The sequence below is a fragment of the Trichomonas vaginalis genome, chromosome IV (genome assembly GCF_026262505.1).
Source record: "Trichomonas vaginalis G3 chromosome IV, whole genome shotgun sequence".
In the NCBI taxonomy this organism is placed as follows: domain Eukaryota; phylum Parabasalia; order Trichomonadida; family Trichomonadidae; genus Trichomonas; species Trichomonas vaginalis.
Window position 1 is genome coordinate 5,002,863 of NC_067206.1, and position 25,841 is coordinate 5,028,703.

The following is a 25,841-nucleotide window of genomic DNA, read 5'->3' on the forward strand; positions in this document are numbered from 1 at the left end:
TCCTACTGTAGTTAAAAATAATTAGTCCCATTTCATGAAACGTAGTAACAAATTTGATATGTCAGCAATTTGTAAACTTTACAACAATAAATTATGATTCCAGAGGAGGACCCAGTTTTTGGAATCCTCCTTAAGAAGTTTCCACCAACTCAGGATGAAGATTTTATAGGCTTGGACAGCGAGTTCAATGACTATAAAAATTTCCCTGAGTTCAAAAGAGAAGACATTATATTTGCGTATCAAAAACACTTAGCTGGAGCTTCTTATCATGATTTGCTCCTCGAGCTAGAGTACAATTACAAGTATTCCGAGGACATTTTGAGAACTATTGTCACTTACAAAAATTGGACACCATCACAAATTCAAACATTATCACGAATAGCACTGTTCAATTTCATCAGTTTCGTCACAAAAATCGTAAATGACAATCTAATGCTTACAATTGAGTCTTTATTTTTCGTTATTCAATCTCAATATTCTCAATTAGCTATACCTGCCTTAGATTACTTATTCGAACACTGTCTAGCATCACAAGGAATCGAAAAAAACATAGCTATTGACTATATAAAGAAGCTATTCAACGAATTTCCGATTCTTGCAAAACCAATTGTTCCAATCTTATCAGAATACGCGAAAGACTTATGTCCTCAGCCCAACGACAACCAGGAAAAGATAGAAACAACAACAGATTTCTTCAGTTTCATTGTCAGATTCGCACAAACTCATCCGAACTACTTCAACGCAATCGAATCCGGAGAATTCGTCAAAGGCATAATGCCAGCAATAGTACGACTCGATGACAACGCGTTAAAACTACTTTTTTCTCTTTCTCCATATCTTGATGAAAATACTATGATTACAACAGTAGTTTCTCTTCCAATGCTCATCAGAGAACAAGTAGAGAAGGAGGAGCCATTCCTTGTTCCAAGAACTCCAGACAATCAACAGATAAATACCTTAGAATTTCTAAATCAGTTTAATCAGTCGAAATTCACTCCTTACAAAGAAAGTCTGACCGCGTCTTACACTCATCCGCCCAGGGAAACGTTCAAAATGGGAATCGATATCAAAAAAGGCGTAAAAATAAGCGAACAACCCACAACAACGAAATTAATCAGAAGCGACTTGTATCCGAAGCTAGAACTCATCGGACAATCGCTCTTCAATCATATCAACGCCGCAAAAATTTTGTTGGATAATTACGGACAATGCGTAAATACTTGCCAGAACTCGAAGCATTTCTACGACCATGTAGCGATAATGATAACACTATACAGATTATGCCCAAATACTGAGCTAACGCCCATCGTTTGGGAGACTTTGTTCCATACACATTTATTCGACCCAAGAATTAACATTTTCGATAATAATTCAATTGAACTCATCGACCAATTAAGACTACAGACGTTTAATACGGTTAATATTAACGGATTTTCGTATTTACCGCAAATGTTCAAATCATTTTTACAAAAACCTGAACTTGTAGCTGAAATGCTTCGACGTATACTCGACGAATTTGATCACGTATCTCCTACAGTACTTATTTCCTCTTCTTTCGCTAAAAGTCTCTGTAATATTATTGTATATTTCCAATCTCTCCACTTTGAATGCGAGGAGAGCCAGCTATACCTTATAGAGACAACCAGATCAGTTATCCTAATCTTTATGTCCCAGGTTTTGTCCAATAATACCATTGCTTCATATTTATTTTCTTGCAAAATTTTTGTGATCTCATTTTTCGCTTTAATTTTTGAGCCGGCGCTTTGTGATTTTATTCTCGGATTAACACGTACGTACTTAACTACGAAAGGTTCTACGCAAACAACAACAGTTATCAATGAATTAATTGATATATCAAAATTAATTTACTTAAGATTCCCAGTTAAGGTCGATGTTAAGCTCGCAACCGCTCTACTTGAGACATTGAACGATGTAATGAGCCATTCACAAAAACTTATTGAGCCAATTAAAGGATTATCGGATTCTATTTGCTCTGTTCTTCCTGTTTTGGAGCCGAATGAAGTATGCGATGCTTACTTAGTCCAGGCATTGCATTTCTTTACTGTCGTTGCTTCAACTTTGAGAATTAAATCCCCTCATATGCAAGCAATCACAAAAGGAATACAGAGAGTAGAAGGCGGTAACATATCCGCACAGATATTCACATATCTCAAACAAATAGCCGCTGGAACTCAGATTTCTTCGGTTTCTCCGTTTTTTGTGATTCAACAACCGAAAGCAATCAAAGCATTGCTTAATATTACGAGGCAGTCGAAGGAGTTTTCCTCAGTTATCACATTCTTACTCAGTTTGGTTCATTTTACGTACCAAAATTGTATTATTATGAACAGATCTGGTATAGATATGCTTCTTTTGGAGATTATTGATGAGCAGAAAGGTGGAGAAATCCCACAATCGATATTAGATGGCGTTTTTTCGATAATTACTTCGATTTCTTTAGTTGTTTCTTCAACTTTAGTGATGCACAGGTTCTTAAGTCTGATGTTTCCTATAGAAGGAAAGTATTTGTCCTGTTATCATCAATATTTTGTGAAGAAATTAATCGGAATTACATCTCTCGCACATAGAGCGCCACAAGCATACATTGCTATACGTTCTCCTGTAAAGATCCTTGTAAAGAACATGACGAGAGAAGATTTAGGCGATGAATTTACGATTTGTTTTTGGATTTATGTAGATCATGCAATTTCGCAAGCCCATTCGAAGATTATTGAGATCTTTGATCGCAAACTAAGAGGTTTCAATGTCTTTATTTCCAGCGGAACTTTATTATTTACTTGTCTTGCAAAAACAACAGAATCAACTGCCAGAATCGACGTAACTCCTCCACGAGGACAATGGTGCTACATTGCCATGGAGATAGCCTTCTCCGGCCAAGGAAAAACCTACGTCCAAACGCGAATAAATGATGAATTAGGAAGACGTTTAGAATTTCGCTGGAAAGGACTGAAATCCGGGCCAATAAATATCCAGATTGGAGATCATATCACAAACAATAAAAGGGACGAATATCCGCCAGTTTTATTGGGAAATTTACAAATTTTAGGAATAATTTCCCAAGACGACATGAAAACTATAACAGAGAACGGGCCAAGAGGTAACTTAAGCCAGGACTGCAAATTATCACTCCAATTATCAGATAGAGAAGGGATTGTAAATTGTTCATTTAATTCAATGAACAAACTCTGCCAATTCGACTTCATTGGAGGCCCAGTTGCTTGTATGACCTCTTTCATTGACGTTCTCCTCAATCTCTGCAAAGTTCGTGCTTTAATTCCTTTATTTTCTCTTTTTGACTTAAGAACAACGAAAGGTGACAAATTCACAGAAATTCCAGAACTTATTGTTGATCTCTTTACCTCAACACTTAGTATTTCCCAGAATATACAAGCCAGTTTCACAAATGCTTATGGAATCCAAATAATTAGTCACTTAATCCAAGAAAGTAAGACATTTCCACGTACGTACCAAATGTACATGAGGTTCTGCAACATGCTGAGTTCAGTAACCCACAGACCATTGCAAAAAGCGATTTTAGAATCGATTTTATGCAATTTTTCGTTTATTTTGCAGTTCGATCCACTGACACAGATGCGCATAATCAAATACTGGAAGCGAAACCTTCTTCCCGGATACCCCCAGATCTTTCCAGAAGTACTTCCAGTTCAAAATTTGATTTCGGCGATGCACGCACACTTCGAGAAAGGCAGTTCGATGATAGAAACCATCAGGGACAACATCAGACAACTGATTGTCGATGTTTCCGCGATTTCTATCAATGAAACTGACGTTTTATGTCTGATTTCGGATGCAATTTCGACTAATTCCATCAAAAGAGTCAAAGAAACACTGAAAGTCATAGCAGAAATCTTTGATGTAGAACAAGGAACACCTGTAGACAAGTTAAAGTTCCACATTACTCACATTGTTTTGTTGAATAACGTAATTCCCAATGGCGACAACGAAGTTTTGTTACTTCTGATATCAATCATCAGTTCCATACAGAGATTGAACCTTGTTCCCGCCATTAATCCACGAATTCACTACGAACTCGTCATGCAAAACATCACAAACAAATGTTTAAGTCATGACACAGCAATTTCTTTAGCGACATTTGTTAATGCGTACGGATCTGATTTGTTGCCAATCTGTTTGTACGTTGCAATGAATGTCGATGACACTGCTTTGTACGAGGTTTACGAGACCCTCAAGCCAATACAAAACCTCTCAAACCACGCGAGAATGTGGATAATTGCAAGTGTCATAAAATCTTCTTCTGACATCAGAAACAAAGCATTGAATTTTCTGTTGAGTTGTGAAGGAGATTGGAATGACACCATTGCAACGATTTCGTTAGTGAATAACTCATTGGGTGAAGATGCGAATAACATGATAATTGATTTCTTGATTTTGTTGAGTCATAAGATTTTGGAAGAAAATTTAGATGACAAATATGAAAATTTCTTTACATTGGCAAAAAATGCTATTTTCTTCCATTCCGATTTGAACAACAAAAACAGTCCATTGTTTAAAGAATTCGCCACTTCATTGTTTTATACAGAAGAAGACACGAGTTCAGAAATAAGTGAAACAAACCAAAACAATGCATTCGAAACATTGAGAACGAGATCAATGATGTCTAGATCATTTATTTTTGTAAATGGTGATGAAAATTTTGAAAAAAGTGATGTGGAAGATGAAAAAGAAATTGATTTGTTACAAAGTTCTTTCGCTAAATCAATGTCTGAATCTAATGTAATCATTCCAGGAGTTCCACAATTGACAATCAAAAAGAAAAGAAGACTTTCTTTCGATGAAAACAAACAAATTTCAACTCATTCCTCTTTAAACGTGTTTTTGTTCAGGCCGCCAACAGAATCTAAACTTTTGTTTAACATGAATGATTTCTACCAGAAACTGGAAGACTTCGCAAAGAAAAAGAATGAACTCATTTTCTCTATAAGAAGAGATAAAAATGGAAGATGGTTGGATATTGATATCGCGTCAATTTTCATAAAATTATATTTGTCAAAACCGTCGCCGTTACATTTATCAACTGTTTTAGTTTTGCTGATGATAATGATGCATTACCAGCATTTGTTCGTTGAAAAGATCATCAACCAACTGAATCCGACTGCCCAACAAATCAAAAACAACAAAGTTTATTTCCAAGCTTTGAAATTTGAGATGCAAAAATTGGAATTAAAAACAGAAAATAAAATTTTCACTTCACAAATATTGTCGGAGAAATCGAAAATAGAGTGTTTAGAGATGTTCGCAAACTCTATATCAGTTGTTGATCAGCAGAGAGTGTTTAGAACAGCAGAAATCATAAGAAAAGACAATTTGAAGATGGTTGAATTGCAAGCGGAATTTATTAATTTTGAAAACGCGGAAAACATCGGATTTTCTTTGAAACAGAGCTCTAAATTAGTAATATCAGAGCAGAGATCGAACAAGAACTACCAGAAGTTCTGGCAAAGACTGTGGTCGGCAATGACAATGCCTCTCGCTCTCTGGGAAGGAGCGACATCAAAGAAAATAGAAATGATTTACCAAAGAGATTACAAATTATGCAGTCACTTTTCAGCTGTAAAACAAAAAATCAACAGACCTTATTTGCAGCAGAAATTGGCACAGTCACAACCTGGCTTCGAGTGCTATTACTACTGTAATGATGATACAGAATGTCATGGAACAATCGATGTCTCAAAAAGTGGAATAATTTTGGGTTTGGATTCAGGCGTTAAATTCATTCACGATTTTCACATAAAATTTATCATTTCTATAGTTTACAAAAACCATTCTGCTATAGAAGTGATAAAGAGAAACGGTTCTATCGTTATTATAACCGTCAAAGAAATTTCGGAAATTTTGAGTCTTTTGAACCAAAATTTGACAACTCCTGAATTTATTTCCACCGAAATAAACAATCCATCGGAATTCTTGATAAAGACGAAATCAACTGAGAAATGGTCGAACGGATTGATCTCCAACTTCGAGTACTTAAACCTCGTGAATTTGGCTGCAGGAAGATCTTATTACGACAGAAATAATTACCCAATTTTCCCTTATGTTGTAACTGACATGAAAAGTGACAAAATTGACATAAATGATCCAAAAATTTACAGAGATTTGAGGAAATCGATGGGTTTGTTCAATGATGAGCGTGTTAACGAGTTACACGACTTGCATCCCGATTATTTATTCGAACAAAGCTATTCGACATCGAATTCAATCAATTCTTTTTTGGGCGGATCAGTGAAAATTTCTGAAATGCTCAAGATTTCGGAAATGAACAATTTCGAACTCACCCCTGAGTTCTTCTCCTTCCCTGAGTGTTTCACTGACTCTCAGATTCCTCCATGGGCATCATCACCTGTTGACTTTGTTTACAAAAACCGAAAAGCACTGGAATCTGTCATGGTTTCTGCCACTTTACATATTTGGTTGAATTTAGTTTTTGGTGTCAAAATGCCACTTTTTAATCCAAAATTTTCTGAAGATTTTTCGGAAGATTTCGTCAATAAACACGGAACTCTTCCGCCAATAGTCTTCAACCAGCCACATCCTGTAAGAACAATAGATTTCCCACCGCCACTTTTATCGACTCCGACGGTTTTGACAACTGACTTAAAAGGTGTCAGTTTCATTTCCTCATCGATAGAAGACAACAAACTGAATCTGAAATTCGTTCTGAGGAGTGGATATCAGAGACAGTTTATTTTTACAGGAAGTGAACTGAAAATTTCAAGTCCTGATTTAATTTTTGACAAAAACAATGTTAGTCAAACTGTTTCTTCTTCCAGTTTCGAACTTACAACTGCAGAGACAAAATACGGAATTTGCACTTGTTCAGGCAATTCCGCGAATGTCGAAGTGATTGGGAAGAACAGAATAATCAGAACTCCTTTCGGATTGATCAGATCAATTTCTGGCAGTGGAAAGTTTATTTCCGCTGTTTGTACTGACATGACAACAAGGATTTGGGACCTTGAAACTGATTCTGTTTCTTATGTTTCGAGTTACAGAGATTACACGATTTGTTCTTGTGTTTCTGAAGAATTCGGAGTTGTTGTTTCAGGAACAAGAGACGGAACAATCCAAGTTTGCACTTTGGGAGGTGTCGTCGTCAGAGTTATTTCTCTTGGAAACAGGAAACCATTGAGAGTTTTAGTTTGCCCTGGCTCTGGATTCATCTGTGTTTTGAGCGAAAGAACAGATGATATCGCGAGACAGAAAGACATTGTTGTGTTGACAATCAACGGAATATGGATTGGCTGCATGGAAGTTCCTGGAATAAGGTGCTGGAGCGCGTGGGAAGACTGGAGAGGAATAGATTACGTTGTTTTGGCGACAGAAGAAATGAAAGTAATAACTTTGGAAGTAGGAACTTTGGAATTGCCAAAAGAGAAATTAAGATGCCACATTGCACCTGTATCAATGAGTTATTGCAAGGAAGGAGGAATACTTTGCTTGGTAGATGATGATGGTGTTGTACAAATAATCACTATTTAATGTTTTTTATATTTGTTTATTTTATCTTTTTATTTTATATATAAAGTGTTATATTTAATTTTACGGTAAATTATAATTAATTATTTCTTAATAAACAGACAGGAAACTTGAATGCATCTTTTGTAACTATTGAATTTGTTTCGATTTCCTCATAATTATCCTATTCAATTGAAATATAGAGTTCCAACTTTAAGATCTTTGATATTGGCGAATACGAATCCTTTTTTTCAAACATGCTATGCATTGATCAGCATATTTTACACTTCTAAAATGTTGCCGTATGGTGACGTAGTTATCGATCATTGATTAATCAGATCTCGTTTTCTTTTCATGAACGAAGCCAAAAAGTTTATAAAGTGATTAAGGCTTCTCGTACACGTTTATAGAGTCATACATAATAAAATTTTGCAAATAATGTAATTTTGTAGTTTCCATGATAGATATTCCTAATGGGAACTTAAACTCATGACACGTTAACTCAGATAAAAAATCATGTTATAAAGAATATAAACAAATAAACAAACATTTTAATATATATAACCGCGCTAAAAATCAACATGAATAAAATTGGTTTTCATATTTTCCTGAATATAATTCATTTTCTATTTCTCTTATTTTATTTTCCTCATCAATCCTTTGCTTCTTAGTTTTCTTTATGAGAGATATAAGTTCTTTCCTCATTTGTTCTTCATCCTTTTTTCTTTTTGATTCTTCTTCACTTGAAGCGAAATATTTTTCTGGATGCTCGATAATATCTATTGCTTGCTCTGTTTCACGAATCTTCTCTCTTAGCTCACTGATGTTTTGCTTACTGCGCCTCATTCTACGTGGTGCATACATAGAAATTAATTCATCTAGATTTGCTTGAGCTTCATCAATTTCCTTGTATACTTTGTGCTTTTCTTCATTAAGACGAACAATTTCTAGATGTAACATCTTAATCTCTTCTTGATTTTCTGTGATTGATGCAGTGATGTCAGAATTTCTGATTCGCTTGATATCCCTTTTTCTTTGACGTATATCTCGTTTGACTTCAGCAATTGAAGGCTTTAAAACCTTAAGAATTCTGACATTATCTTTATCTTTTGGTTTATATGTAAACAATTGTTCATATCTAGCTATTTTGGCAATAATATTTGTCTTATTTTCAAGTAATTGCTGCTTTTTCTGTTTGTTTCTAATCAATTCATTCATTGAAATTTGATTTTTGTTTTTTGAAGCTTCAGTAAATGTGGATCGTGGAATTTTTAGTTTTGGTGATATATCAGTCTTAGTTTGAACCGATCTAAGAGGTGCTAATCCTTTTCTTCTAGCCGAAGTTGATGTTGACATTTTTAACGTATGATTTTACCCTACCTTTGAAAATTGAATGAAAGAAAATTTTAGAAGGATTTCTACTGAGTATATATTGTAAATTAACTTGACATAAAAATATCTTCGAATTTTTAATGATTCTATGAAATTTCTTCATTTCCATTCTCTCACATATCATTTCATGAGTATGGAATTCACAATAGCTATTAGTGCTACGAGAGTTCTCATTTATTCAGTTATGGCTAAGATTTTATAAATGTATTGGTTTATGAAATATATTTACAAACATTTCAAGTATGTAAATTCACACATTTAAGTAATACAAGTAAAAAAATTTACAACAATATAAACCAGGTTTATTATTTTCCAATTTTATAATCTTTACATTTATTGTTCAGATTTTGGTTCTAATCCGAGTGATTCAATTGCTTTCTTAAGTGGCTTGAATTCCTTCTCATCAATTAGATTGTAGTATTTCGTAAATTTATAAAAATGAGTGAATGAAGTATTGAAATGCTGAAGTGCATCGCAGCTCTTGAGAACAGCTGTATGATGGTTATAAAGATGAGCATAAACACGAAGTAATCGTCTGAATAACCTTGAAATTTCTGGTTTGAAAGTCTTTGGATATGATGATCTGTGATCACTTGGGAAGAAGTGTTTGTCACCCAGAAACGCATCGGCCCAATCGAAAAGTAAAGATACGTATTCTTTCGCGGGTAACTCTTTTGGTGTCTTAAATTGATCATCGTCTTGCCATAAATATTTAAATTTATGTCCAGCTGACATTACAGGACATTTTTCTTCTGTGCAATCATTTTCAACGAATTTATAAAAAATAACAAGTTGGTTATAGAATTCAACAGCATGAGTCGCAAACCAATCTTCTAATTTTTTACCATCTGGACATTTTATTGCGTCATCAATGTTACAAAGCTCGTAACAACCGTGAATGGATGTATAATCTTCATAGCACCGATGACCCGGCGTAAAGAAGTGAATTGGTTTAAAGGTTGCCTGGCTATGCCTGTTTGTTAGAATTAAAACTGTACATTTTTGAAAAAAAGCTCATCGCACTAAATTTCTGAAATGTGAAGTAAATGTAAACTTCACAAAATATTGGTGAATTTTATACATATACATAGTCTTAGCAACATATAGTATCTTTACATTCTATTGTCAAAAATACGTTTTATCCGAGTCAATTAATCGTCTTTTAACGTACATTATGCCAGATCATGATCTCAACATCTAAAAAATCGCTCATTATTCAGGTTAAAAACAATCTAATTTGTAAATCTATTACATCCAAAAATCTTGAAAATTATTTAAGGGATCATTTTCTGATGAAGATAATTAGATTGAGGATTCCCTACTTGTCATTTCAGTATATGGCGACATTTTTACTATTCCTCAAAACCCAACACCGCATTCAACTTACCAGAATTTTCACCATATAAAATTCGCGTAAATTTAAACCTATGCGACATTTCAATATCTCGTGACAACTCAAGGAATATCACTAGATTTATTTTTGGCAGTCAATTATCACTAATTCACTGCAAGACTTTCAAAGGATATCCATGAAAAGCTACTCTTTTTCAGTCATCACAAGAATCCCAGAGATTTTTGGCTTTATTGACCCTCAAAAAGAGGTGATATATTCTTTTTCCACAAAGACCATGAGCTCCACACCTATATAACACAAGATTTAATGGAAACTAAAACAAATCAAAGAAATTTATTAAAACTAATAAAAGATGAGTAGCAATAGGTCTTTGTTTATTACTTTATTGCTACTTACAGGCTTGCGGACGAAAGAGGTTTCTGTGCCAAAGGAAAAACAATATTGATTGGATTAAAAAAATTGCAACTCTTTTTGTTAAAGTTATGTCTATAAAGAAAAAAGGAGAATACAGAATCAATATTCTTTTTGAATCATCCTAAAGCGCTATAATTACTTTTTCTTTCATGAAATAAATTCAAACTCTGTAGAATTTGATTACTTCAAATAACAATATTTTTCCATTTTGTATATTAAGGGTGGCGGAAAGTGAAGTGAATGACCAAAAAAATGCTATTATCTCGCCATATGTTTAATATCTTTCGGTAAAAATTATATAGCTACAAATATCATTTGTAGTAGTATACGTGTGCCATAATTTCATTATCATATATGCAAGCTTTTTGTTTTCCCTCCTGTGATACATATTTGACTTTCGCTTTTGATAGGGGTAAAAAAATTTAAATATCTCATGATTGGAGCTTTAAGCACAAAATATGCTCAATAGAAAACATAGAAAACAGCATCTTTTATATATTTAAATATGAAGAAAGACTCCTTATCTGATATTGAAAGACTAGATACAAATCTAATTAAACTCTGAATAGGTGCAAACTGTAAAGAAAAGTATCGGATGTAATTGGTATTTATATGCTGTTTATTCTCATACATTGATTTTATGCAAATTTATAAGTAGTTCCAATCTCATCACTTATTGCATCTTAGACGAATTTAATAGATACGTGTTTTGTTCAATAGAAAAAATAGATCTATGTACCTATAATGCATACCTTAAGTATTTTTGATATTAATTCAAAAACCAGAGACTAGATACAGTCGGAAATTTAATTTTTTCATTCATTATTTCTCTACCAGATAGAGATCTCAGACGACCCAAACTTTGTAGTAAATACTTATTTATATACACTATTTAATTATGCTACAATAACAAAAGAATTTCAAATATTTATTTAGTTATTTTTTGTCACATCACTTTTCCCCACCCTTAAGAAAGAGAAACAAGAAGTTTAGCCGTTACTTGCATTAAAAATTTTCATTTTCATTTGCAACATGAGAGATAAGAAGTTCGGCTGTTTCTTTACTATCATATTTGGTTGCATATTGAAGAGGAGTTTGTCTAAACATATCTTTTTCATTGATATTTGCACCATGAGAGATAAGAAGTTCGACTGTTTCTTTACTATTATTTCTTGCTGCATTATGAAGAGGAGTTTGTCTAAACATATCTTTTTCATTGATATTTGCACCATGAGAGATAAGAAGTTCGGCTGTTTCTTTACTATTATTTCTTGCTGCATTATGAAGAGGAGTTTGTCTAAACATATCTTTTTCATTGATATTTGCACCATGAGAGATAAGAAGTTCGGCTGTTTCTTTACTATTATTTCTTGCTGCATTATGAAGAGGAGTTTGTCTAAACATATCTTTTTCATTGATATCTGCACCATGAGAGATAAGAAGTTCGACTGTTTCTTTACTATTATTTCTTGCTGCATTATGAAGAGGAGTTTGTCTAAACATATCTTTTTCATTGATATTTGCACCATGAGAGATAAGAAGTTCGGCTGTTTCTTTACTATTATTTCTTGCTGCATTATGAAGAGCGGTTTTTCCGTTTTTATCTTTTGCATTGATATTTGCACCATGAATAAGGAAATATTCGCAAAGAGATGGAATACCAAACGCTGATGAATGAATAAAGCATTTGTTAACATCATTAGTTTGATCGAAATAAACAAAAAATGGTTCAAGATTATTATATTTTACACAATGATAATAATAAAAATATAATAATAATTGTTTAATCTTGAACTTTTAAATCATAATAATAATTGAACTTGTTTAAAACGATATAATAATAATTGAATATAATAATTAAATAGGATTTTCAACTAAATACTTATATTGTTTTCAAATTATTTTAATATTTTAAAATCAATGTATATTTTTCAAAAAATAAGTGAATTAAAAGACAGACATTGTTTAGTACATATTAAACACCTTTCTATTTGATTAAATAACATATATTTAAGCTTTTTTTACTGAAAAATCTAATTTTCAGGGATATAACTCTGCACATAATGATTATTTTATATGTGGTGCGCGCCTCTGACACATGTTTTAGAATGGGTTTGAAATAAAATAATTGATTTTTCCAATTAGATAAATATCACAATAATATTCAAAGGGATAATAGCATTGTTATAATACAACGATATTCCAAGAGATTTGTTGAAAAATAAAATATTTTTGAAGAAAGATTAATTCGTGACAAAAAAATCTCAGATGATTACTCATCATTATTTGCTTGAAGTTCATTATTCCATTTTTCTAAGATCTGTTTCATATCAAGAAATCTATCTTGAATAAATTCTAACATTTCTTTGTTTGCTCCTTTCGGAAGTCTTGCTTTTTCTCTATCACTTGGTCTTGTTGACATGTCCATTGCCCTCATGTATATTGTGTGTATAGAAGACTTAATCGTTGAGACTTCGAAGTTTTTGAGTGTATTTCTTTGGATTGTTTTTACCAAGTTTTGTTTAGTGAAAGAATTCTTCTTCTTTATTTGATTAAGTCTATTTAGTTTTTCATTATAACTCATCGTTTTCTCAATAAGTTGAGATTTTTCTGTATCAAGATCTTTTTTCATAGCTTTTTCTCGATCTCCTTTAGTATGTATTAATTGTTGGTATTTTTCTAAGTATTGCTGCCTCTCCTTCGTTAAGTTACTATGCCTATACAAGAAGGCATCAGGATTATCATAATGTCTGTCACTTTGAACGACATTTTGCATGTAATCATTGTATGGTTGAAGCTCTTTGATTTCATTTTCAAGGCTTTGATTCTGCTCTTTGAGTTTCTTCTCTTCTATTGATGCAGCGTATAAACTTTCATTAATATTGTCAATTTGTTGTTTGGCTTCCTTTTCACGTGCACGGCAATTAGCTATCTCAGCAGACTGTATTGCAGCGAATTTATCGAAATTACGTTTTTTCTCTTGTAATTGTTGATTTTGAATATCTAATTCTTTTTTCTTTTGTTGGAATTGTACTCTCCATTGCTCAAATTTATTTCTTGTCTCATTTAATTGCTGATCAATTTCTTCAGTTTCTTTCTCTTTTTCCTGAATATCTGGTGAAATTGCTGCCAAAACGTTCCTTTTTTCTTGAGTTGTGCCTATTTTCTCGAGGTATTTGAGTTCAAATGTAGTAGGCTTACGTTCTGCTCTTGTTAAAAAGGTTTGATCCATATAAAAAAATTCTAAAACTTTTTTTTATAACATCCGTTATATCATCTCCTAAGACTGAGAGATAGATATTATGCTTTCCTTTAACTATTAATTTATTATCCAGGAGTTGAGCTTGCTTATGGTGTAATTCCAGATTTCATTTTTCAAATTTCAAAGAATAAGACTACATATCTGAAATACTAATACATAAAAAATTAAACTGTTTAATAAAATAAAAGTAATAATAACATTAATTTTCAGGCAATGGGGGATTGGCTGTAACGTTTAGTATAGCTACACGCGAAGATCCAACTGGATTGACCCATTTGCACGTATTGATTGATTCTTCTGTGGAGTTAGCCGTAAAGCTTCCTTCTTTATTTGAAACAATATGAACATCACGATGGTCAACGTCAGATAGTGCTGTTTGATTGATCGTATTCTTAATTTCTTCCTCTGTAACTTCAACAAATCCGTGGCGTGTGAAATTGCCCTGTTTATGAAATAGTCCTCCATCTACGGCAGAAATTCCTAACAAGTGAGCGAATGGATGTTTATAAACTTTTATCACTTCATTGGAAACCCATTCAACACCAACAACTGGTAAGTAATTTGGATATAATTGAGTTATTCTGAGAGCATTCCAAAGTTTATGCTCGAATCTTCGATTGACATTGTTCTTTTTACTGAAGTATGATTCTCTAAGATTGGCTAAAGATACAGGTTTATTTTTCCATATTGAAGGTATAAAGCCAAGTGAGACGGGGTCTAAAACCTCAGCATTCCATAAAGCACTTAATGCTTCTGCTTCTTTGGAACCTTGTACAGTCAAAACATCTGGGGCTAGTTTGCTATCCTCCATTTGAATGATTGGATATTGAGAACAAAAATTGAATACTTTTTTCCCGCCAAAAATAATCATCCAACTTTCAGAGTGTGTTACTCATGTCTCGCTATATTCTTGCAAATATAAATTAAAATGAATAGAAAATATTGCTTTCTGTTGATAATCCAAACAAATAATCTTTTAATTTCGGATGATTAAGTCAAAAACATAGCACAAAACAATTTTATTGCTATTTGAGAATCTGTAGCCATATGTTTATTACACTATGTAAATTTAAATCTTATGAGTTTGAATTACTGTAAGTTATTTGTATAAATATTCTATGTTCGATGAAGCCAAGGCTCGTACAAATGCAGTGGACATGAAGTAGTGGAAAAGACGATTATTGTAAACTTCACATCAAACTCATTGAAGGATTATTATTTTCATCTGGAAAAATGATAAAATCGGCACTTCCAACTATCATACATTAAGAGCCATTAAATAAATGTCCATGTGAGAGGATAAACAATAGAATCACTGAGAAGCCCGACTAAAATGATAATTTTTTTCACTTTTTTACTGCAGCAAAAGATAATATCAATTGAATATTATGATAAAATCTTGGTTTGATGATTACTAGAGTGTAGTAACAAGAATATAACTATTTTTTATGCTTATATTAAATTAAATTATAATTTTTGATCAAATCATAATTCTTTTAATGCTCACACTCATTGAATATCAGTGAATTGTTGATTTTTTTCAAATGCTATATTCCATGATAACAGATTGTAGCTAGAATATATATTTCATCATTATAAAAATTTAATATCATTCTTTTATGTTGCAGATATGATGAATAACTAAATAAATAATTAATCTGATGCATTATATTACCATATAATAAGATCTTAAGTGATGTATTCAAACCATAACTGCTCTCTCAAATCAAAATTCAGACTCAAATCTGTATTTTTGCCTTTTGTCAAAATTGCCTTTTTTATATCGATATGAAGCAAAGTCATACTTTTATTGCAACATTAAGTGATGCATTTAAACATCAACTGCCCTTTCAAATATAGAATTCATCAACTGATTATTTCAAATTTTAACTGCAATTCAAAAAATTGACATTTTGAGAGGAGTTAAAAAAATACTTCATTTCTTCTAATGCTTGCTCAACAGTACGAATATAAAGCATTCCTTGGATGGATGAGAGAAACAGGAAACATGTTTACAGGCGATGAATATCATTCGCGCTTTGGAATATGGCTTTCAAATAAGCGTTTCGTTCAAAATCACAATCGTGCAAATCTCGGATTCACACTTGCACTTAACAAGCTTGCTTATTTATCACCAACTGAGTACAAAGCCATGCTCGGATTCCATAATAAAGGAGTTCATAACATTGCCATCAAATCCAATACAATTGCTAATGATGAAATCGACTGGCGTTCCAAGGGAGTCGTCAATCCTATCCAGCATCAACAACATTGCGGATCATGCTGGGCATTTTCTGCAATCCAAGCTCAAGAATCCCAATATGCAATCACATATGGCAAACTCCAAAAGCTTTCAGAGCAGAACCTTGTTGATTGCGTTACCTCATGCAATGGATGTCACAATGGTTTAATGTCAGCCGCATACGATTACGTAATTCAATACCAGGGTGGAAAGTTCATGCTGGAAACGGATTATCCATACACAGCAGTTGAAGGAACATGCAAATTCAACCAAGCAAAGGCTACTTCGAAGATTGTTTCATACATTAATGTTGTTGAAGGGGATGAAAAAGATCTTGCTGCAAAGGTTTCCGCTTACGGTCCATCAACTGTTGGCATTGATGCATCCCATTATACATTCCAACTTTACTCACATGGCATTTACGACGAACCACACTGCTCATCTTTCTCTCTAAATCACGGTGTTGGCTGCGTTGGCTATGGCACAGAAGGCACAAAGAATTACTGGATTGTCCGTAACTCCTGGGGTCTTGAATGGGGCGAGCAAGGCTATGTCCGCATGATCAAGGACAAGAACAATAATTGTGGTATTGCTACAGTTGCATGCATCCCCATTGATAAGTAAACATTTTTCAATCAATTCCTTTGATTTATTCATTTCTTTTTCTTTTGAATCTAACTCTCATGATACTTTTCCAATAAATGACAACAAATGTCTCATATTCCATTATCACATTTATTAAGGATATATTTTCGCCCATATGACTTTAATTCAAATTTCTGGCAGCATGGTTGAAGTCTTTTCATTTTGAAAGTATGCCTAGTACACACCCTTTTAGAATATATGTTTATTAAAATAGAATAATATACTTTCTGATACTTTATGAGAATACGTCAAAAATATATTCGGAGTATTATTATTGTCGTCTGGCGGTTTTATAATTATATAGCTACTCCATATATCATGCGTGTTTACACACCATATACATAGATGGAATTGATGTTCTTCTTTTATTTAGGTACCAAATATGCTTGTAAAATCTCTTTTCCAGACGACAATAAAACATCCTCAATATATTCTATCAGTTTGATTAGATGCCTATTAATAGATACATACATACATTCAAAGAAATTTTAATGATCTGCCAAATGAAGTGGAGTTTTACAATACAATTTTTTACAAAAACTAACAAAAAAATAAGATAAAAAATTTAAAAAGTAATTATATCTTCGATAAAGTGCTCGTTATCTATTTCGACATGTTCCTCTTCCATCACTTGAGTATCATCATAATTGCAGAAAACTCTCGGAGTCTGCGAAATCTCCAATTTCTTCGGAGAAATCGAAATAATTTCAGGTCTTTCAACAACCAAATTTTGTTGGATGAAAAGTTTCGAAGGTTTCCTTTCAGGGACTTCTATAATCAAAACTCTTCTGTGCATAACAACTTTTGGTTTCGGAACTGGCATTTCATCGACATTGTTCAAATCTAATTGCAAAAGAAGCTCTTTTTGCTTGGAAGGAGATTTATGAACCTTCTTCTTCGCGGGAGATTGTGTTTCTTCAAAATTGTCGAGTTCTAATTCGACTAATTCCGGATCTTTCAAAATCTTCTTTTTTTCTGGAGAAATCTTCTCAGGAGATTCATCAACATACTCGTATTCGTACTCGTATTCCATTTCTTCTTCATTTTCTTCAAGATTAATTTTGGTATTTTTGGTATTTTTCTGATTTGGAGAATCTTGAAGGAGAGGATCGTTTGAAATGCGAGGAGGAGTTGTTGGAATGATGATTGGTGGTGGTTTCTCAGGTTTTTTATCGTCATTAAACAAATTTTCTCTGAGAAACAGGGGTTTTCCTGTTCTTGGTGATTCGGGGTTGATCTTTGGTATTGGCTTTTGACCTTTAGCAAGTTCTTCGGTAGGAATTGGTTCATCGGCGTTTGGATATTCATTTGATAATTTTGATAAAGTCGAAAGTGACTCATTTACCTCTACTTCAGGCAATTCGAAGATTATCTCCTCTTCCTCTTCGAATTCTTCGTCATTCTCAATGACAAATGCTGTAGGAGGTTTGAGATTTCCTGTAATAACTAATGGTTTCCTCGGAGGAGGGTCTAAAGTATGGAATTCGGCTGTTTCGTCTTCATCATCTATTTTCTCTTCATCATCTGAATGAGAAACTCTCTTTGGAATGTAAATTGGCTGTGAATTTGACTTTTTCGTGAAAGCGCCGCTTGTTTTCAAAGGAGATTGCACTGCAGGGGATGGTAATGGTCTTCCTATTGGAGATACAGATGGAAGATGCGGTAATCTTGTAATTGTCTTGAATAAAGAAGTCATTTTCGAACTTGTTTCTTGATTCTTCCATAAATTGCGGACATTGAACTCAGGAACAAACAAATCATTATTCTGTAATATCTTCTGGTCAGTAATTTGGAATTCTGCTATCAAATTTTGATTAATTTCTGATTCTATCTTTTTCGGATGCTGTAACAACTTCGCGCAATAAGGAGATTCAGGATCTAACTCAGCACCACTCGCCGCAACAGCTAATTCTGTTCTAAAAGCTTGCATCATGTTAGATTTCGTATAAGGATTATTCAGAAACGCGTTATCGATAATTTGAATCAAATTTCTCGATAATTCTGTATTAGAACGATCAACTTCTAGAACACTCCGAATCATTGCGGCACATGCGATCAAAACAAAGTTATTTGCAGGTCTTTTGAGCAATCTGTACACGAAAAACTCTATATACTTGTTTCCGATCATTACATTCCACGCTGCAACGTATAAAAGAGAATATTGAACTAAAATATCAGAAGATTTGAAACAATTTATCACAGAAAGTACTGAATATCCTAATGCCTCATTGGGTTCAATGTTTAAACCAAGTCTTAGTACGATAGCTCTTTCTAGATCGTCAGATGCGTCTTGTAGTATGAGAGGAAGGGCTTTTGACACAAGATAGAATAACTCTGATCGATTTCCGAACTCGTTGAAGTAAATACATAGCACTTCGAGGGCTTTTTGACGTTGGATTGGATTTAACCTTGGAAATGTCATTTTCTTGGCAGTTTCTTGGTTGATATCGTGCGGATAGATATTGCCTGTACCATGTTCGTCCATTAATGAGGCATAAACTGTCCAAATAAATGTAATATCATTATTTAAACGAGGAACGAACCTGGAAGCAAAATGGAACACTGCAGGATACTGTAGAGAGTTCGTTATTGTTGGTAATATCGTTAATGACTTTGAAAAAATTCCAATTAAATCTTCTGGCCATGTATCAAACGCTTTTAACATAATTTGCATGATACTTCCGAATACATATCGATGTGTGGTTTGTGTTTTGTTCAAAGTATCTATTAAATACTCTGTTAAATCTATTTCTTCAACAAATTTTTGTAAAATTAACATATTTGGGGAAATACATAAGCCCAAAATGTGTCTATCAGTCTGAAAATCTTTAGAAGTTTGTAAAACATCAATCATTTTGTGGACAACTTGTTTTTTGGAAAATAAATGAACTAATTTTTTATTTTTATTTCGCCATTGCGCTTGAACATCATCGCATCTAAGCAAAGTATGAAGTGGTGGATTTTGTAAATCTAAATAATCTTCAACACTGTCGCTATTCTTGATTGTTTTTCGCGACATTGTCACCTTTATATTTCACATTTGAAATCCTATTCAGGAAAATTGATATTCTGAGTGCAAACATATTAATTAGCATCTTATCCACGATACAAATTTTTATTTGAATAATTTTGTCAAAAATTTTTGTCACTTTTAGGTTGAACACTTCAAAATACAGATTTTTAACGAAAGCTATCCAAAATATTTTACTCATATCTCGATATTAACTTCCATTTCGACACTACTCTATGTTATATTCATTACATACATTAAATCGAAAGATTCAAAATTTGATTCATTTAGATCTCTTCCAAATTGCTTATTAGACAAATATCCATCGCCAAACAGTACAAAGAAAGATATTCTCTTTATGTTTGCTGATAGAATCCAAAAAGGACTTGAAATATTAATATCATCCTTAAGAAATACAAATACAAACTGCAGGATCATTCTTTTCATACCAAAGAACCTTCGACTTTACTCTCGACATGTTAAATTTTTCAAAGAAAATAATGCAGAATTAATTAGAATTCATTATAACAAAAAAATCTCACCCCATATGTTCAGGTATTCATGTGAATTAGATTTCTTAAAGAATACAAAGGATTTCCCTGAAAGAATTGTTCATATTGATTCGTTTGATTCTTTTTTCCAATATGATACATTTATTAATGTTTCATACTCATCGATTACTTTTACAGGTGAAGGTTATTTGATCAAACAATGTAAATGGAACAAAAATTGTATAAGATCTTGTTTTGATGAACAAACATTGAAAAAACTTTGGGGAAACGAAATAATCTGTAGTGGATCAATTTATGGCTCTGCTACTGAATATAAAAAGTTTTTAGAAGTAATGATAAAACAGAATGAAATTCACGAATATAACAAAGCATCACTAGATCAAGCACTAGTTAACTAAAAAAAAAAAAAAAAAAAAAAAAGGTAGTGGGGCTTCCAGGCACTTCGTGCCCTCTAGCCCCGAAGATGTTTAGAATATGAGAGAGGTCCTATAAACCGGAGAAAGTGTCATATAAACATCTGTCATTTTACTCAGAATTTTCATGAAATTTACACCAAAAATATATTTTAGGGTAGAAGGGTATATCTACCCCGTTTTCTACCCTCTTTTCTACCCTCTTGAATTTTCATGAAATTTACACCAAAAATATATTTTAGGGTAGAAGGGTATATCTACCCCGTTTTCTACCCTCTTTTCTACCCTCTTGAATTTTCATGAAATTTACACCAAAAATATACTACTAGGGTCATTTACGAAGAAATCTCAACAAAGTCTTTACGATGAAGTCTTGACAAAGTCTTTACGAAGAAGTCTCAACAAAGTCTTTACGAAGAAGTCTCAACAAAGTCTTTACGAAGAAGTCTTAACAAAGTCTTTACGAAGAAGTCTTGACAAAGTCTTTACGAAGAAATTCATGAAAATTCAAGAGGGTAGAAAAGAGGGTAGAAAACGGGGTAGATATACCCTTCTACCCTAAAAATATTTTTGGGTCATTTACGAAGAAATCTCAACAAAGTCTTTACGAAGAAGTCACAATAAAACATCTGTCAAAAACCGTTTTTTACTTCACTTAAAATGCCACGTAAGCTACGTAAGAATATACGTAAGAGGAAGGGAGCATTGAAACATCCAATAGTAAAAACTGACACCACAACAACAGTTGCAACAACAAATGATGAATGACCCCACTATGTTGCAACAAATGTCAAGCAACCCTATGCTTTTAAACCGAGTTATTGGTGCACAGAGTGGAGGTTTAAGAGCGGCACTTTTAGCGAAAATGGCAGGCTATGGTGGAGCTGCAGACGGAACAGCCTATAACCCTCAAAGTCAAATGAATTTGAGTTCACTCAAAAATCAAATATCAGATGTCAAAAAGTCAAACATAGACATACAGAAGCAAATAAGTGAAAACGAAAAGAAACTAGAATATGACAGACACACAAAGAAACTCAATGAGTTAAACGTAGAGAAAAAGAAGAAAGAAGAACAACTGAAAGAACTAAGTACAGAGGAATATGCGAAAAAAGTGTCAGAAAAAGCAGCAGAAGTAGCAAAAATGGAACAAGATGTTGTAAATTTGAAAAACCATACTACTCAATATAAAGTACTGAAAGATGAAGAAATAAAACAAAAAGCCCTGAAGACATATATGGATAGCGATGAGTATAAAAAAGAAGTTGAAGCAAATGTAAAGGCAGAAAAACTTTTACAGTTGCAAAACCAAACCGTACAGTATGAAAACTTAGCACAAGAAAGTAAAAATAACGACGCAGCCATGCAAAAGGCAATGAAAAGCGCAGAATATATAAAAGCTAACAATGACTGGTTAGATGCCCAAGCCAACGCTAAAGCAGCCCAGCTTATAGGGTCAATAAGGACAAAAATACAAGCGGATGAAGACAGTTCAAATGAAGCTTTAACAAATGCTGACTTTAAGAACGCCTTCGAAGCTCTTCATAGTAAGGTGAAACAAGTGAACGACTTCTCATCTGGAAAGAAACTGAAGTCTGAAGGTTTCGACAACGAGTTAAAAGAAGTAGCACAAAATATGACGAAAATAACAGATGCAGCAACGAGACAGGCAGTTCAAAGTGCCTATGACGCCGTTAGAGCAACTGTTGTGGAAAGTCAAGAAAAAGAGTTACAACAGACCAAAACAGACCTAGTAAATGCTTTCTTAAGAACGAAAAGTCAGGTAGGACATTATGCTGCAGATGGAACATATGTGCCAGCTGGTGGAACTTATATACCACCAAACCCTCCAAGAGAAGCACCTGCACCAGGACTACCTAAAACATTTACATCGTCACATGGACACAGACACAGGCATGCACCAAAACCAACACAACAACAACAACAACCAGCACAGCAACCAACAGTTCAAAACCCTGCACAACAACCACCTCCACAACCAGCACAGCAACCAACAGTTCAAAACCCTGCACAACAACCACCTCCACAAACAGAGCAAGGACATAAAAGAAGTAGAGAACAAGGAAACCAAGAATTCTTAAAAATGCTTAAAGAAGACTATGGTTACCCAGATACTATTGACTTTAGTGACAGATATAAAGAAGCTATTAGAAAGTTCAAGGATGGAAATACTGACCCGAACCTATTTAGCTTTATGGCTCTGCACCAAAGGGGATATAATTTCAAACCTGGAAAATACAAGCTCGCTAAGGGATATGATTTAATAGCATATCATCCAAATGACATGAACGAATTTACTCCGAGATATTTGATGTCAGAGCTAAATGACAATTTAACTCTCTTCATGAAACGCGTAAAAAATAGAGACGGAACGAAAGAAGAAAGGTTTATGAGTCCGGATGACTTAGAAAGGGAACTTGTTGAAAACGGTCTCGGAATATATGAAATGCCAGCAGATGAGGTACAAGAAACTCCACAGGAAGAACTAGTTCAGATACAACCAGACATGGAAGAAATAGTTCAGCAACAACAGCTAGAAGAGCCTGAAGGAAACGAACAAGTCACTCCTTTGGAAACTAACTTCACAGAACTAGATGAAGATTTGGAACAGCCGAAAAATCTTGACCCTCAACAAGAGTATGCGGAGAATATGGAATATTTCCAAGAGTCTAAAAAAAATTCGGCTGACATAGTAGAAGAATATCGAAAAATGTTTGCCGACATACAAAAGACTCCAACATCAGATGAAAATATCCAGCATAGAATGGAAGAACTGAAAAAAAATGTACACAAATACAACAACCCTTTTTACTTACGAGCATTTAACGTTCAATCTTCGGATGAACTCGGTGAAAATAAAAGGTTAAATTTCAAGAAAACATATAGAAATGAAACATTGTTTAAAGTTCATTCAGAACCTAGCCAATATGGAAACAAACCTACTTTTGTTTCTGCAGACGATGGAACTACAATGAGATGGGGTCATAAAGCTAATCCGGATAGGTGGTTCATAAACTTACAACCACAATTCCAAGAAGTTGTAGACGCAATGGAAGTGAATGGTGAACCAGATGTAGCTGGTATTTTCAGCGCGGCTTTAATGCCATTGAAAGATATGAAACATGCAGATATTTTGGACCAGTATGAAATGAACATGGCTGATGGAAATATAACACCTGACGTTCTAGAACATTTATCTCAAAGAACTACACAGAACCATAGAGATGGTATATTTGGTGAAGAGTTTAGAAAGAAAGTTAGGGAGGGAGAAGGAAGAGAACCTATTGTACATGACCTTGCAAACGAAAGTTTACAAAATGTCATAAAAACTTACTTTGCAGACAATGAACCGAGAAGGGATGAATATTTAAGAAAACTCAAATGGACAGTACCAAATGAAATGTTAGTATTGAAAAACATGTTCCTTGACAAAATAAAACCAACTACAGAAATAAACGACGCAAGACTGAAAGATTGGGTAAAAGCTTTCCCATTCACAAAAGATATAGTTGGTAACATGGAAAAAAACCAGAATGGCTACAAAAACATATATTTGGAAACGAGCTTATTCCATATGGACAGGCACTGTTTGAAGAGCTTGAACCGGAAACTCAGGAAAGAGTCATGCAAACAATACGCGAAGACTCAAATACAGACTATGACAAACTCTTTCTAGGATATAGGTTACCTGAGATGGGCGACCAGAGCCAAAAGGCAAAAAGGACATGGGAAATTTGCAACATACTAGATGAACATAATGCAAAGATGCAACAACTTCAAGCAGAGGGCAATGAAGGAAAAAGAAGAGTTAAAAACTCAGTCAGGAAGAAAGTAAAGCTTGGTCGGAGTGGGTTCTATTATGACATATAAATCCAACTATTCTATATTTTTACTCATATGAAATGTACGCCGCTCAGAATATAACGCCAACAGTTTTGGATGCTATGAATGGAAATGTTTCCGAATGGTATAACGAATGCGACAATGCCATTAGAAGGTCAGAAATAGTTCCTGGAACTTACGAATATACAACTGCTGTTTCTTATGGAAATGTAGGTGAGTTTGGAGAAGGTTCTTCAACAACAGTAGATATTGCTTGCGACAGGTTTCATATAATTTCTATTGACAACTCTTTCTTATACGTGGAACAAGACATTGAAATAAAACCTTCTGCCAAGTTGTCTGACAAGAAAGGTTGCAATGGAATTTTCTATGTCGGATACCAATATGCTCCAGAAGTTTTCATGGGATATAAGATATATTCTAACTCTGACTTAGTTCAAACAGTAACATGGGCAAACTATGAATGGTTCGCTTTGAGAAACTCAGTACAACCACAAGCTAGAGAACAAACAGACCAGTATGCAACTATTGAGAAAATAAGAAGACTTGACCCTAACGTTCCAGGAGTTTATGTTAACCTTTCTGGTTCAGATGGAAATGCAGTAACTAAAGTAAAACTGAAACTTAGAGTTCCTTTGTCATCTTTCCTCATCTTCAGGTTTTTAAGATACTTGCCAAACTGGGCAGGAAAAATTTCTATTGAACTTACTCCAAGCAAAATAACTTAGTCATTGCACCAACACAAGACCCATTCACTCTTACTGTAGCTGGAACTGGTGGAGCCAAGTTCTGTGACTTTTGCAAAGACAAAGTTGACTTAGACTTTGTTTCTCAAACTTCAACACTGAAGTAAACTATTATTTCAATGCTGCTGGAACTGCTTGGGACCCAGTTAAGTTCACATCGAAAAATTTGAATGCAAGAGAATAGAAAGCAGACTTGCAGTCTATATGTTGGACCCAGATATTTCAAATGCTTTAGCTGCCAAATATATTGCAGTTCCACTTATGTTCCCTATACACCAAATATCTGTCAAAGACTTTGCAGGTGAAGTTGGAAACCAAAGTGCTGACCCAGGTGCAAGAACAGATATTGCTTTAACAACTGCAATGAAACATGCAGATACTCTGTTTGTACTGTTCAGACGAACTATAAATGACTATTCTTGTTTCTACAACCCTGGTATTAAATATCATATAAACATAGATGGCAAATATT

The 25,841-nt window shown here is 33.8% G+C and overlaps 10 protein-coding genes and 1 pseudogene across 11 annotated transcripts, besides 2 other annotated features; 5 read left to right on the top strand and 6 right to left on the bottom strand.

Annotated features, from left to right (window-relative positions):
• Positions 1-93: 93 nt before the first annotated feature.
• On the top strand, positions 94-7,609 carry TVAGG3_0032650 (platelet formation protein family; the record flags this gene model as incomplete). Its single annotated transcript, XM_001315598.1, has 1 exon — positions 94-7,539. One exon carries the CDS (start codon positions 94-96, stop codon positions 7,537-7,539), a length of 7,446 nt encoding a protein of 2,481 aa, XP_001315633.1.
• Positions 7,610-7,889: 280 nt separating this feature from the next.
• Positions 7,890-8,875, bottom strand: TVAGG3_0032660 (uncharacterized protein; the record flags this gene model as incomplete). The annotated part of the gene is made up of 1 exon (XM_001315599.1): positions 8,092-8,871. One exon carries the CDS (start codon positions 8,869-8,871, stop codon positions 8,092-8,094), a length of 780 nt encoding a protein of 259 aa, XP_001315634.1.
• A 365-nt stretch (positions 8,876-9,240) lies between these two features.
• Positions 9,241-9,930, bottom strand: TVAGG3_0032670 (Mob1/phocein family; the record flags this gene model as incomplete). Its single annotated transcript, XM_001315600.2, has 2 exons — positions 9,241-9,880; positions 9,906-9,925. The coding sequence occupies 2 exons, from the start codon at positions 9,923-9,925 to the stop codon at positions 9,241-9,243; spliced, it is 660 nt and encodes a 219-aa protein (XP_001315635.1).
• A 960-nt stretch (positions 9,931-10,890) lies between these two features.
• Positions 10,891-11,645: a mobile genetic element.
• A 35-nt stretch (positions 11,646-11,680) lies between these two features.
• TVAGG3_0032690 (ankyrin repeat protein family) lies at positions 11,681-12,178 on the bottom strand (the record flags this gene model as incomplete). The annotated part of the gene is made up of 1 exon (XM_001315601.1): positions 11,681-12,178. The coding sequence occupies one exon, from the start codon at positions 12,176-12,178 to the stop codon at positions 11,681-11,683; it is 498 nt and encodes a 165-aa protein (XP_001315636.1).
• A 451-nt stretch (positions 12,179-12,629) lies between these two features.
• Positions 12,630-13,940, bottom strand: TVAGG3_0032700 (DUF4200 domain family; the record flags this gene model as incomplete). Its single annotated transcript, XM_001315602.1, has 1 exon — positions 12,948-13,907. The coding sequence occupies one exon, from the start codon at positions 13,905-13,907 to the stop codon at positions 12,948-12,950; it is 960 nt and encodes a 319-aa protein (XP_001315637.1).
• An 80-nt stretch (positions 13,941-14,020) lies between these two features.
• TVAGG3_0032710 (transcription-initiator DNA-binding domain ibd family) lies at positions 14,021-14,823 on the bottom strand (the record flags this gene model as incomplete). The annotated part of the gene is made up of 1 exon (XM_001315603.1): positions 14,137-14,748. The coding sequence occupies one exon, from the start codon at positions 14,746-14,748 to the stop codon at positions 14,137-14,139; it is 612 nt and encodes a 203-aa protein (XP_001315638.1).
• Positions 14,824-15,885: 1,062 nt separating this feature from the next.
• Positions 15,886-16,803, top strand: TVAGG3_0032720 (cysteine-type peptidase protein; the record flags this gene model as incomplete). The annotated part of the gene is made up of 1 exon (XM_001315604.1): positions 15,886-16,803. One exon carries the CDS (start codon positions 15,886-15,888, stop codon positions 16,801-16,803), a length of 918 nt encoding a protein of 305 aa, XP_001315639.1.
• A 491-nt stretch (positions 16,804-17,294) lies between these two features.
• On the bottom strand, positions 17,295-19,838 carry TVAGG3_0032730 (uncharacterized protein; the record flags this gene model as incomplete). The annotated part of the gene is made up of 1 exon (XM_001315605.2): positions 17,390-19,678. One exon carries the CDS (start codon positions 19,676-19,678, stop codon positions 17,390-17,392), a length of 2,289 nt encoding a protein of 762 aa, XP_001315640.1.
• Positions 19,839-21,419: 1,581 nt separating this feature from the next.
• On the top strand, positions 21,420-22,074 carry TVAGG3_0032740 (annotated as a pseudogene). Its single transcript has one exon. A coding segment is annotated over exon 1 (655 nt).
• A 789-nt stretch (positions 22,075-22,863) lies between these two features.
• Positions 22,864-23,398, top strand: TVAGG3_0032750 (protein of unknown function, DUF4106 family; the record flags this gene model as incomplete). The annotated part of the gene is made up of 1 exon (XM_051220482.1): positions 22,864-23,398. A coding segment is annotated over one exon (535 nt), but the record flags the coding sequence as incomplete, so codon positions are not given.
• A 431-nt stretch (positions 23,399-23,829) lies between these two features.
• Positions 23,830-24,456, top strand: TVAGG3_0032760 (protein of unknown function, DUF4106 family; the record flags this gene model as incomplete). Its single annotated transcript, XM_051220483.1, has 1 exon — positions 23,830-24,456. The coding sequence occupies one exon, from the start codon at positions 23,830-23,832 to the stop codon at positions 24,454-24,456; it is 627 nt and encodes a 208-aa protein (XP_051105469.1).
• Positions 24,457-24,736: 280 nt separating this feature from the next.
• Positions 24,737-25,841: part of a mobile genetic element that runs on past the window's edge.